Source organism: Schistocerca gregaria, chromosome 7 (genome assembly GCF_023897955.1).
Source record: "Schistocerca gregaria isolate iqSchGreg1 chromosome 7, iqSchGreg1.2, whole genome shotgun sequence".
NCBI lineage: Eukaryota > Metazoa > Arthropoda > Insecta > Orthoptera > Acrididae > Schistocerca > Schistocerca gregaria.
In genome coordinates, this window is record NC_064926.1 from 94,005,196 (window position 1) to 94,019,336 (window position 14,141).

Genomic DNA, 14,141 nt, shown 5'->3' on the forward strand with positions numbered 1-14,141 from the left:
TACCGAGGTGACCTCTCGGGAGCAGTGGAATAGAGCGAGGTTGTCGAGAAATAAAGAGAGCACCGTTTATTTGAATTTCGAGCACCAGGATGTTTCTAAAACAATGCAAAGCGAGGCGTCTGTAATAAACTCCGAAAGCGTTAGACACAGTCGTCAGCTTTTTACTGAACTCCTCTGTGTCCAGCACCAACATTTCGTCAGGCGAAAGGATCATCCTTTGTGCAGTTTACTTTGAATACCTCTGCCCCTAGTTTCGAGCGTTATTATGAAACTTTTTCCCAGTAGGATAGCGCCAACTGTATCATATCGTCAATTTTAAGGTTCTATCGAGATTTTCTGCGCACCTTGTGTAGCGCTATGCACATAGACGTGTAACTAGGCCCAGCATTTTCTATTAATTACGTAATTAGGACAGATCTTTACTTCAGTTTCCCGACCAAAATAAATAAAGTACACTAACCTAACCTTCTTCGTCTGCAACTGGACAGTATCACTGTGTAGGTGATGCACCTGTGTTTCCCACCCAGAAGTACGAGGGTTCCGACCCCGAAATAGCACCCACCATTTGGAAATTTCCGGAGGGACAAATATTTTTTTTTTAATTTCACTACTTTGGGAATATCTAGCCATAATTCGAAATTCCCGTCAATATGGCAGGTTGCGGAGGGGAAGGGGGATGTGCATTGGGTGGATCCAAGTGTTAGCTGGGGAAATTCCATGACATCACAAGGTGATAATTAATTTATCAATTAATTTTATATCAATTTGATATCAAAACTTGCGTCGGAGCCCCATCATCCCACTGCTACTATATTCATCCAGTGTTGATAATAAGCATTTCAAACTCGATATGTGCGACCTATACCACCGCCAGATGGCAGCAAGTAAGATGGTGCAGACCTAAGATGGTGGAGACTACTAGGAATGAATGGCATCCAGATCTGATACGAGCCTTTCAGCTTTGTTGTCCCTATGGAGCACAGTTCTTTTTTCACAGTCCATTGATTACACTCGTAGTATGTCCCGTAGAACGATACAGATGTGCCTTCATGAGATTTGGCCAATGACTTGCTGGTCTTCTGAGTCCACAGAAACTACAGGAAACTGATTATGAGTTTAACCAAACAAACATATTGTACACTTGTGTCATGAACAATATATGTGTGCAGAGTCCTTCATGTGTGGTTACTCATATTGGGGGATAAGTGCAGTAAAATTATTTGCCGTTATGCGCACTAGCAGGTATTCCCTTTTTGTGCTTCATCTTCCACAGCTTCCACTTCTCGGCAAGACATCTTCTACTAATCACTGTTCAACCAACATTGGGTACTCCAGAAGCTCCACGGACAATGGCTACAGTAAACCATCCGTTACCATGATCAAACGAATCATTAATATCTAAACTAAAATTAAGTCGGCACCCACAAAAAACAGAAGGTCCGTCCAGCAAGGCTTGAGCAGCGACAGACTTGACTGGTATACGGTTCTTCTTGTCTCCAGATGTTGTAGCAAACTCAATGTTCTCGATGTCTGTTTAGAAGGGCGACGGTATCTTCTGTACGGCATCTTGGCAGCGTTCAATGCAGTTGCCTGTGCAGCAGCAGCAGCGCGACTGAACCGCTGCCCGGAGTCACTCGCTTATATACAAGTCCGATAACGCGTGACCTTGAGTCGGACTTACATTGAGTTTGCTACAACATCTGGAGACAAGAAGAACCGTATACCAGTCAAGTCTGTCGCTGCTCAAGCCTTGCTGGACGGACCTTCTGTTTTCTGTGGGTGCCGACTTAATTTTAGTTTAGATATTAATGATTCGTTTGATCATAGTAACGGATGGTTTACTGTAGCCATTGTCCGTGGAGCTTCTGGAGTACCCAATGTTGGTGGACTCGAAAGTTTGGTTGACAGAGACATTATTGCATTTCGCACCTACCATATGGCTGAACTTGCTAATAAAGACTTTGGTAAATCTGCTTATATGTCGCCTTCTGCTTTGTCGTTGTATACCCGTAATAGGAGGAAATTATCTGTAAATGAGTCTGTATTCATTTGGGTAAAAAGTAAAGGTGTATGTGAATATGTAAAGTTTGTTGGTGACTGTACTGTATATTTTCATAAATAAATTGTTTATTTGCAAACTGATCTATAGCGTCAGCCATTAACCGGACAAGGGTACATCTAGAACCGGGGGCTCAAGGATGCAACAGCATGTTACGACTAGATAGGCGGCCAACGCAACCCGCCGAACATCTTACGCATTCTTGGCAGCGCGCCAGCGGTGGACTTGGCGCGAGACTGGAATAGAAGGGAGAACCGATATAAGTACTCACGGTACCCTCCGCCACACACCGTCAGGTGGCTTGCGGAGTATGGATGTAGATGTAGATGTAGATGTATTATTTACATTGCAGTAATCAGACATGTTCCTTTGTCGTAATCGAAAACCGCCTGAGAAATGTTCCGACCCTTAATCTCAAAAAAGAATAAATATTACTTGTAATTCGAACATCCCTGAACAATTTACGTTTTGCTGATGAGACTGCAATGTATTATTCTAGGGATGATAAGATTAAACAATGAAAGGAAGACATAGAAATGCTTAATAGAGCAAGTATGTATAAAGGCCTGAAAATGAACTGTAATAAGACTTACATAATGTTCAGTGAGGGAAACGAAAACCAAGCAGTGCAACCTGACTGTTGCATTATACAACTATTAATAAACATTTGTGTGTATGGCAATCTGACAGTGCCGATGAACAGGTAACGAAAGCAGAAGAAGAGTAGACGGGATCGATGGTTTTAATAATCCGGTGAGCATGAGAAGAAATACTTGAATCAGTACGCGATAACAGTTTTGGATCACGTCAGTCAGATAGACTTTTAATACCAAAATTATTAAAAACATTGGCCGTTGCTCTATGGGAGGAAAGATGCATATTGGGAAAAAGACACTAAGTATGAAACTAGAGTGAAAGACGTGAGTAGGACTGGAAATTGAAATGGATGTGGGTGGGACATATAACGAAGCGACTGGAGAGTAAAAGGAAGTTCTTTCCTGAATCCCAAGAAATGAGAAAACAGCATTATGGCGACTTAGCTAACTAGTAACAGGCAACATCAGAAAACATGCGGCAGCAATAGGGATGCGAGTAGGTTAAGATCGTTACCCAGGGAAATGTCCACAGGAATCATTTCTCCAGCAGTGAATGTCGATTGGCTGAGTATGATCATGATTTAAAGGATATAGTTGACTCACTTGATGAATTCGTTAAATCTGCCATAATAACTAACACCATAGTACGCAAATCTTTCGTGCCCATGTCGCTGGACCTGCTACGTTACTTTGTTTGTTGTTGTGGTCTGCAGAGACTTGATGCAGCTCTCCTTGCTACTCTATCCTGTGCAAACTTCTTCACCTCCTAGTACGTACCGCAAACTACAACCTTCTGAATATGCTTAGTGTATTCATCTCTTGGTCTCCCTCTACGATCTTTACCCTCCGCGCTGCCCTCCAATACTAAACTAGTGATCCCTTGATGCCTCAGACCATGTCCTGCCAACCGATCCTTCTTCTAGTCAAGTTGTGCCACAGATTTCACTTCTCCCCAATTCTAGTCAATACCTCCTCATTAGTTATGTGATCTACCGATCTAATATTCAGCATACTTCTGTAGCACCACATTTCGAAATCTTCTATTCTCTTCTTGTCCGAACTATTTATCGTCCATGTTTCACTTCCATACATGGCTACACTCAATACAAATACTTTGAGAAACGACTTCCTAACACTTAAATCTAAACTCGATGTTAACAAATTTCTCTTCTACAGAAACGCTTTCTTTGCCATTGCCAGTCTAAATTTTATATCATCTCTACTTCGACCATCATCAGTTATTTTGCTCCCCAAATAGCAAAACTCCTTTACTACTTTAAGCGTCTCATTTCCTAATCTAATTCCCTCAGCATCACCCGAATTAATTCGACTGCATTTCATTATCCTCGTTTTGCTTTTGGTGATGTTCATCTTATATCCTCCTTTAAAAGGCAGTCCATTCTGTTCAACTGCTCTTCCAGATCCCTTGCTGTCTCTGACACAATTACAATGTCATCGGCGAACCTCAAAGTTTTTTATTTCTTCCCCATGGACTTTAATACGCACTCCGAATTTTTCTTTTGCTTCGTTTACTGCTTGCTCAATATACCGATTGAATAATATCGGAGATAGACTAGAAACCTGTGTCACTCCCTTCCCAATCACTGCTTCCCTTTCATGTCCCTCGACTCTTATAACTGCCTTCTGGTTTCTGTAAATTGTAAATAGCCCTTCGCTCCCTGTATTTTGCCCCTTCCACCTTCAGAATTCGAAAGAGAGTATTCCAGTCAACATCGTCAAAAGCTTTCTCTAAGTCAACAAATGCTAGAAACATAGGTTTGCCTTCCCTTAACCTATCTTCTAAGACAAGTAGTAGGGTCAGTATTGCCTCACGTGCTCCAATATTTCTACGCTACATAGCGTCGGAGATTTACGCGAACATTACACTGGCGAGCCGGAATTTCACGCCGACCTGCTGAGCGACGTAGTGGTCTGCCTTTGGAACGCAGTGCGGCCGCGATTCTGCGCAGCAGTGACTGGACAAGTCCTTATCAGGTTTCCGGAAGTACAGCTACTGCACAAAACTGCGGGAACCCTGCGGGAAGTGCACGCTTGAACGTAAGTGTAGACTCCAGCCAATGAGCAAGAATCTCGTTTGTGCCATCTCCTCAACATGTTGCGTCAGTCGTGGTCAGAACTGTGTCCTGCGTAGATTTTAAGTGTATTATGTCGGAACTCAGTGAATCCGGACGTGGTCAAATTGTTGGCGCTTGTTACTGTGACAGATAATCAGTACGAGGACTGACGAAAAATAAGAGGACGACAGCTGCAAAAGTCATTGTAGTACTATCGGCACCGGAATAACAAGAAGGGTGGTCCAGAAGCATACAATTTTAGGGTGAACTGGAATTTCAGAACCATTCGTCAGTGGTACAAACGCTCATGACAGGAAAACTTGGTGAAGAAGCCATAAAATCTAGAGTATGAAGCAGTGGAAGAAAGTTGTTTTGCGTGATGAGTCTTGTTTGACAGTGTTTCCAAATGCTGTATGAGCTGAAGTTCCAATCGTGAAACATCGCGTGTGTTCGGTGAAGATTTCAGCAGGCATATCGTGGTGTTCCGTGTCCCCCACAGTTAGCCAATAAGATTGCAGTACCGCGAAAAATTATGACCATTTTGGTTGATTAGGTGCATCAGATCTTGCGATGTTTGTTCGCCGATGGTGATGCTGTCTTCCAGTCGGACAGTACCTCTGCTCACAGAGCTGGCATTGTCCAGGACTGGACTTGGGAGCGCAAGGATGAGTTGTAACATCTCTCCTGGCCAGCACAGTTACCACATATAAATGTTGTTGAGTTTGTGGTCAGTGTTCTGGATACAAGGGTGTGTCATCGCTATAAACATTCATCATCGTTATCTGCCGTTATTTTCCAGGACGAAGGGTGTAACAGTACAGGACCCATTTCGAGACGGCTGCAAGCTGTTTTGAACGCCAACAGTTTTCTTACAACGTATTAGGCATGGTAAAATATTTTAGGTGTTAACATACTTTCGCCTACCCAATGCATGTAGCTGTCCACGCACAGGTCACGGAATCACTGTAACTTACGAGCTAATGGTTTCTGGGCGTCTACCTGGCGCCCGATAGCGAACCTCATGTAATCCACCAGGTTAGGACCGGCCGAATTGGGTGACAAAGACATCAACATCAATTCACTATATGCTCTTCAAACCATTTTGGCGCCATTCTAGCCTTGTTACGCGAATACCTTTCCTGTTGCAAGTTGCGATCACCGCCAGGGAAGAACAAAGCGTTAATGTGGTCCGCAACAGTATTCTAGCAGTCCACATTTGGAACGGTGCTTTAGATTACTAGCACAGTTCCCAGGGAAGCTCGGGTAATTGTCGCTCACAGCACGATACAGACCGCTCCCTCCAGCTTGTGTCCGTGTTCCGGGGAAAATTTCGAGCCGGCGTTAGTCTAATTGCAGATGCATCGAGACACGACCGCCGACCTGTTGTAACAATACATGTGATCCACTCGACGAGCTACTAAGTTTTCGTGGATAAATTGTCCAATATCGATATCCTGTGCCCATTGCAATAGTAGACCACGATGTAGTCGGGTCACCATGGGAACACGTAGAGGTTACCTGTTTGCAATCAGATGCAGGAATGTGTGCCAAACGGCGTCTCCTGAATCACCTGCGCCTCCACCAACACTGTGTTTTGTCCTCCTCTCTGATACAGGCCTATCTCGGTTATTAGAGCGAACGCATTATGTGGCACTTTAGCGCATGCGTGGTTTCGCCGTGCTTCCTTGTCTTTTCATAGGTGCTCGACCTACCGACCTCCTTCACCACTTTTGAGATGTTCTTTCCCAGGCGCCGGGCCACGACCATCCGCACTTTCTGAAATCTGTTTACGTCAGGGGATTTTCCCATTTACGGACAGTATCGTCGCTGGAGTGATCCATCCTTAGGCCCCAGCTCCGTCTTTATACTTTTTTTACCTCGTCTTGTGGCCACAATCGTAACAGGTGGTATTTAGACTCGCCGTGGGCACCGGTCGTAATATTTTGCTCATTGGTGTACTCGTTACATATCTGTTCGCCTTCGTGCATGACTGACGTGATATTGTAACACCCCACTTGTCACTTATCTGGTTTTTGCGTGTGTTCACCCCAGCTAATTGACTAACAGATCAACAGAATTGCCACAATATTGGATAACGCAAAGATAGTAATAAGGCCCTGCGACTCCTGACTGAACTGCGGTCGCAGTGTTGACATTAATTGAGTCAGAATTTATACTTTTTTAATTAAAAAGGGGTGCACATTGATGTTATATTCAGCTATGAAGACCAGATGCAAATGTTGAACATAAAAGTAATTACGAAAGAGACTTGGAATTTCAACTACTTGATTGAAAATAGGTTCAGTTGATTAGCACAAATTTATTTTAACTCACGACCTTCAATCATCACATTACATGACTCTCCTAACAGGCATTGGGAATAAATTGCGTTTATGTGGAGTAAAACGCGATAAATCAAAATTAATTCCTATCGACTGACCCAGGCGTAATGCGAAGTGCGAGAAGAATTCTACAATACACGGCCCATGAAACCCTGGTGGAAACTTTGCTGACATGATCCAACAAATTAATCACTGGCCTAACTCAAGCCGGAGTGGGCAAAATATCACCGAATGGTGGTGCTGCAAGGCTGCGTTCGTCAATTCACTTCTGAACGAAAGCTTTCTATCTCCAATCTCAATCACTCCGTTTGCTAAGTCCTAAACTGTAGAGATGCTCAGTCTCTCTCAGGCAAGATGAGTAAAGAACGCCATGTCTGTACTCTAGGCAAGCTGGGAATGGAAGACCTCTATGGAGACTTCCGCCAGTCCGCTCTTCACCTCGGTTTCCCCTCCAGAAAAATCACTTACGCCAATTGCAGCGCAAATTGCATTAATTATCAGTCGCTTCCGAGTGCCAACCAATGCCTACTTTGGGAAGAGAACAAATTCCCACAAAATTTCAATTCCTCTCAACTTCTGCTATTTAGCTCCTCCCAGGCCACCCATCAAGGTTAGCATCTGCATAAAACACCAAATTTTCCGAAATACTGACTCCCAGGAGAGTACTTCAAATTCCTTGGTCCTACGTTCCCATCGGAGGCCGGCGTATTTCATTCTGTCGCTCTTCACCTGATTTACTTCAGACTCTGCGGACCATGAATTCAGCATGAAGTTGCTCTGGTCATGAACACATATATTTCGGCCTCTGTTGACCGCTCCACCGTAGCTCTGCACGGCTTTCTCGCATGTTTCACTGAAAACGGGACGACGAACATTTATCAGCAGGCGTACAAGTTCTCTGTCTGCTTCCTGGTACACCAGCATGAGGTCAACGACCCCCTCACTGTCACTCATCTTAAGGCAGCTGGAGGCCGCACCCTGTTACCACTTTCTCATAGTTTGAGCCCCCCTAAGCTGCCTATTGTGACTTCCCTTCGCCGCTCCCCAGCTGTGCACGCCACTAGCTGTGGTCAACTCTTCATACTTCCCTGGGATAAACTAGCCTCCAGTAAATCGACGCATTTCCACAAAGTTTTCTTGTCTTGTGCATTACTTTAAAACCATCACCCAACATTCATTATTCCAATACTTCCATACTATACCCTCTACAAGATGCATTGTACCTTGTCAGTCATTTTTGTTCAGCCGTACTGTTCACTTAATGTGAGTTCAGTGATCTTTAGTGACTTCATGTAAGGGGCATAGTTCTTGCCATCTTACAATATTAAGTGCAAAAAGTCCATGTTGTTTGTTACCGATGGCTGTTGAACTGTGCTTATTTACCGTTGGAGGATTTTCTCAAATTTGTTTTTATTACTGAGACTGTGGAGAGGGCCTCTAAATAACTGGCAAATGCACAAACGTAGGGGTTGTTATTCTGTGTGTGGGTGTGTGCGTGTCAGTGTTTGTATGTGTGTCAGTGTGTGTGCCAGCAGTTGGACGGTGGTGTGTCACGGTCTGGTGTGATGCGCAGTGCCGCCTAATATCGTGGACGCTGAGTCGACCGAGTCGGCGGTGGCGGTGCGCGAGCACCAGAATGCGACGCTGACGTGCAAGGCGGACGGCTTCCCCGCGCCCAAGGTCATGTGGCGGCGCGAGGACGGACAGCCCATTGTGCTCTCCAGGCACCGCAAAGGTAGGCGAAAGGCGCGCCTGCACTCTGCGCTGAGACCAGACGCGGCTTGCCTGCCAGCTGCAGCTGCCCCAGTCGACCGCAGCAGCGTCCTGAATACCCCATCGCATGCCTGCACACACACACACACACACACACACACACACACATGCACACAACACATTTCAAAACACATAATGATGATCCAGAGCTGTCGCTATGTCATACAAATAATTGAAAAACGATTAAATCTCGAAGATAACAATAAAAATAAAAAATTTAAAACGTAGGGCAAGCACAAGATTACCACAAGCAGCTCTCTCATGTCAGAAACTCATTGCATAATTCTAAAACGTAGCCACGCAATGCCATATCAGAACAGGTGAAAAGGTATCTTTAAGCACTCCGTCTTCAGGCCACAAGTGGCCTATCGGGACCATCCGACCGCCGTGTTATCCTCACTTAAGGATGTGGATAGGAGGGGCGTGTGGCCAGCACACCGCTCTCCCGGTCGTTAGGAAGGTTTTCTTTGAACGGACCCGCTACTATTCGTACGAGTAGCTCCTCAATTGGCATCACGAGGCTGAGTGCATCCTGAAAAATGGCAACAGCGCATGGCGGCTGGATGGTCACCCATCTAATTGCCTTCCACACCCGACAGCGCTTAACTTCGGTGATCTGACAGGAAGCGGTGTATCCACTGCAGCAACGCCGTTGCTTAACGATATCTTCAGCAAACAACGAATTTAAAACTGATTTTAAAACAAATAATACAGAATTTCGAAGCAGGAATGCTCGATATTCAGGAATACGTCAGGAACGATCATTTGAGGCAAAAAAAAAAACCTTCATGTGGACATACGCCCTATTCCGTACGGTTTTCGTGATAAAACACATCCAACATACGTATCTTTTTATTTTCTGCGTTACTCAGTACACTGTGGTAAAGTTTACACATGTATACGTGTGCAACAGTCAACAAACATTACAACAAGCATTACAGCATTATCGTACATGTCACGTTACACCTGTTATACAGTTCTCAATTAATGGCTGAACAAGACAGTCAGTTTCAAAGCATTCGTGCACTCTTGGGAGAACATGTTGTGTTGCTAGTCTGAATGCCTCTGGACGTTCCCCAACGACGACGGCAGCGTCCGTGAAGCGACCGAGCAGTTCATCTGCCGTATTCACTTTTCATTTTTATTCCTCAGACCTCATTCAGACGCTAGACAAACATTTAATGGCGTACGCAATACCGGTCTGTGTGTCAGTTAATTGTACCACCACGACAAATCCAACAATAAGGGTAAGATACGTGTGTGTGCACCAGTAGCCCAAAGATAAGTGTACGTTAAACTAGTTCTGTCTCCCAAACCATTCGGAACAGTGCATGTGTCCATATGAAGGGTTTTGTTTCAAATGATCGATGCTGCCATATCGCTGCATACTCATCATTCCTCATCGGACAGTTCAGCAACATATCAATTAAAATCTATTGTATTTTTATTGTGTTTCAGCCGTAGGTTATACTACTTGAAGATTCTATTAAAATTTACCCCATCAGCCCTAAGCCTACATGAAGAAACGACATAGCCGTACACAACTCATGTCAAATGTGTACAAACTCTCTGATGTGACTACGTAAACACGTTTTCTTTCCTCTTTCTACTTTTTATCAGTATGCTGAACAGTTCTTATCAGTCTGCCTCGTTTATTAAGTAGTGATATTTGCGTCGGTTCTGCAGCCAGATTATACATCTTTATGCAGTACATTTGGTGGATATCCGCAGGTTTACTACTCCGTCGGAACTAGTTTTTGTCTTGAATGACAGGTCTTTCAAACCATGCTGAAGACCAATACCACATGCGCTAGACACCGTCGGTGCAGGTTCGACGACTCAGTAGTGAAGGATCCGGCAAACGATGAATTCCTGCCAAGTACGTGCGTCAATATGCAGCGACGCGCAGGGGCAGCTGTCTGTGTCCTATCGTGCATCTTTTTGTCTCCGTCGGATAGTCCGAGGCTACTGCAGCGTTCTCGGGTCGCACGAGCAGTAATCGAGTGTGGCGATGGTGCTCAACAGGTCTGTCGTAGAGAGCGTGAACTGTCTGGCCAATAAACGTTTCCCCACAATGGCAAGGAATTTTTGGATTTCGTAAAACGTAGGTCATCTTTAACAGCGCTAACGAGCTAGAGCGGTCTTCAATCGTGGATGAAACCGCTTCTGACATTACCGCTACACCTTTTCTTAAATCTTTTAAAATACGCCCCCTCCATATGGGCAGAAATGTCTGCAGTCGTCTTCCACTGGTCCCGTCAAAGGTCCTGATTCCAGAGAACGAGGGTTCTGTTTGCCAGTGCGGCCGCGGTGCTTGAGCACCAGCTTAAGTTGTACCTCTTGAACAGTCCTCGATGCTGACTGTTGAAAAAGTGGACATGAAATGACAGTGCTGACGTCGACCAACTTTTTATTCAGGGGCGAGTATTTTGATCAAGCTGATGGACTGAGTTGGGAACCCACTACCCCCATAGCCTTGAATTTATATGTAGAAGAGTTTTTAGTGGAGAGGTTGAGGACGCCGTTTTTGAAATCTACAAGTTACTGATGGTACTTCGACGATACGTTTATGATCTGGCCACATGGACTACACGCCGTCAGTCGTTTGCTGGGCAATTCTAATTATTGTCATCCCAGCATCAAAATTCACAGGGGAAAAGAAGGAAGGCTTTCGTTTACGGACGTACTGGTCAAAAGAAAGAACTGTGGGACTCTGGTATACAGTGTTTGTAGAAACCCAACTCATAAGGACTGGCGCTTCAGTCTGGAACCGCGCTTCCGCTACGGTCGTAGGTTCGAATCCTGCCTCGGGCATGGATGTGTGTGATGTCCTTAGGTTAGTTAGGTTTAAGTAGTTCTGTTCTAGGGGACTGACGACCTCAGATGTTAAGTCCCTTAGTGCTCAGAGCCATTTCATCCATTTTGAACCATAAGGACTGGTCTATACAGGCAGTGACTTACTACCCAACTTATCGAGGCACGGAGGTCTTCAGCACGTTATCAAGGAGGGTGTGTTGTCACCGCCAGACACCACACTTGCTAGGTGGTAGCCTTTAAATCGGCCGCGGTTCGGTAGTACACGTCGGACCCGCGTGTCGCCACCATCAGTGATTGCAGACCGAGCGCCGCCACACGGCTGGTCTAGAGAGACTTCCTAGCACTCGCCCCAGTTGTACAGCCGACTTTGCTAGCGATGGTTCACTGCTACTTACGTTCTCATTTGCCGAGAAGATAGTTTAGCATAGCCTTCAGCTACGTCATTTGCTACGACCTAGCAAGGCGCCATTATCAGTTACTATTGATAGTGTGAAATATGTACCGTCAAGAGCGAGACCTCACGCCAGCCTGCGTGAGCTAAATCGCGTGCCTTTCGGCCTCCTCTAGTAACACGGTGTTGGCTCTCCTGCCAACCACAACAGAGGGCTTATGCCATCTCGGCCGTACAAACGCTGACACAAAAGCTACGACATATGAAGCGCACGTTCTAGCATAAACTGACAAATACATCCAGTTTGAAAATTCAACTAAAGCGTTAGGATGTATACAAATCGCTTGTTTTCCTATCATACGCGTAGGCCGTATCTTCAAAGATATAATATTAGAGCTGTTTGGTCGGTCAGTTAAGATTAGAGCACACCTTGGTACTGTTAAAGATGATGTAGGACAGAAGTTCGACTTTACAAAATCTATTGCAGTAGTGGGAAAACGCATATTGGCTAGTCCATGACAGGTACATCTAGCACCATTGCCATACACAAATACAACAGCCTAAGAAATACGCAGTGTACGAGCACTGTCTAACTGAGGAGCACAGGATGACGTATGACGAAACTCAGATGGTCGCCCCTGCGTGTCGCTGTTGGGACTGTGTCTTAAAAAAGTCGACCGAAACTGGACTGGCAGATACTACTGTAACCAGATACGAGGGCCAATCTGTAAGTAAAATGTGGAATCATGTTTCATTTAACACCAAAAACCAACGGTCTTTGACTCGACCGACAGAATATATTCACCAACCTGTTTTGATCGTTGAGACACTGTAGTTTCAGTTTCGTTGTGTGGTAGCAGAACCGATTACTGGGGCATGTACTGTCAGCTTTCGGGAGAGTATGAAAGGGCGGCCGTTCACGGTAACTAGCTCCGACGAGATTAGCAAACAGCGGCGTCACAAGAAGATGACGGATAAGGTTGATGATTTTATTATCCGGCTGGATACCCAAGAAGAATATCATCTCTGTATGTCGTGTACCTCGTCTCTGTATGTCTGGTGTGTACTTTTAATATAAGGTCTTAATAACAGTAATTTCCGTAGCTCACGTTAACTGATGTCCAGCCATAAAAATTAAGTAGACGGCGATACTGTTCGGTTGGATATGTAGTTTTAAATTTGTGGCATGCATACATATTAATGGCCCTAGTGGTAAACTCTTTTCTTTTTCACAACTTTTACATTTGCACTCAAAAGTACAATAGCTGTGGACACTTTTTCAGTACAGATTATGATTTAGACTAGTTTGGCATGACGTACCAGCACCGATTTTTCACAAATCCATTATCTAAAAATGTCCAGTAACACTTTATTAATCTCAGAATTTTTCATGATCTGATTATCAATCATTCAACTTTAATCGATTTTTTATGCACTGAATTGTTACCCGTAAACACTGTCTAAGGCGGAAATTGTACCACATTATAACAAATAATGAAACACTGACAGATGCAGGTTACATGCAGTATGTCGCAGATATGGATAAAAGTTCAATGTAAACCGTAGATAGGAAATTCGTGACAATTTTCAGACTTTACTCACATCTAACGTAAATGTGGGGTTAATCAAAATACGCAGCTAATAAACACTACGCATTTGAAGTGAACAACCCAAAACATAATAGATCAAAATAGAATAGTCACAGTATGGAAGTGTTTGCAATTAGACGAAAAAAGTCATGGAATAGAGATTTGCACATATACAGACGGCAGAAAGAAGGGAAAGCAGAAAGGTGGAAGGAGTATATAGAGGGTCACTACAGCGGCGATGTTCTTGAGGACAGTATTATGGAAATGGAAGAGGATGTAGACGAAGATAAAATGGGAGATATGATACTGACAGAGCACAGAAAGACGTAAGTCGAAACAAGGACCCATGAGTAGAAAACATTCCATTAGAACTAGTGACAGCCTTGAGAGAGCCAATCCTGGCGAAACTCTACCAACTGGTGAGCAATATGTATGAGACAGGCGAAATTCCCTCAGACCTCAAGAAGAATATAATTATTCCAATCCAAAAAAATGCAGG

At 44.4% G+C, this 14,141-nt stretch overlaps 1 protein-coding gene across 1 annotated transcript in view; it reads left to right on the forward strand.

The window, feature by feature from the left end:
- Window positions 1–850: 850 nt before the first annotated feature.
- LOC126282303 (neurotrimin-like) overlaps window positions 851–14,141 on the forward strand; it is a 152,826-nt gene continuing 139,535 nt past the window's right edge. The window contains exons 1-2 of the mRNA XM_049981957.1: window positions 851–884; window positions 8,646–8,807. Coding sequence (XP_049837914.1) covers window positions 851–884; window positions 8,646–8,807 — 196 coding nt within the window. The remainder of the gene's footprint in view (window positions 885–8,645; window positions 8,808–14,141) is intronic.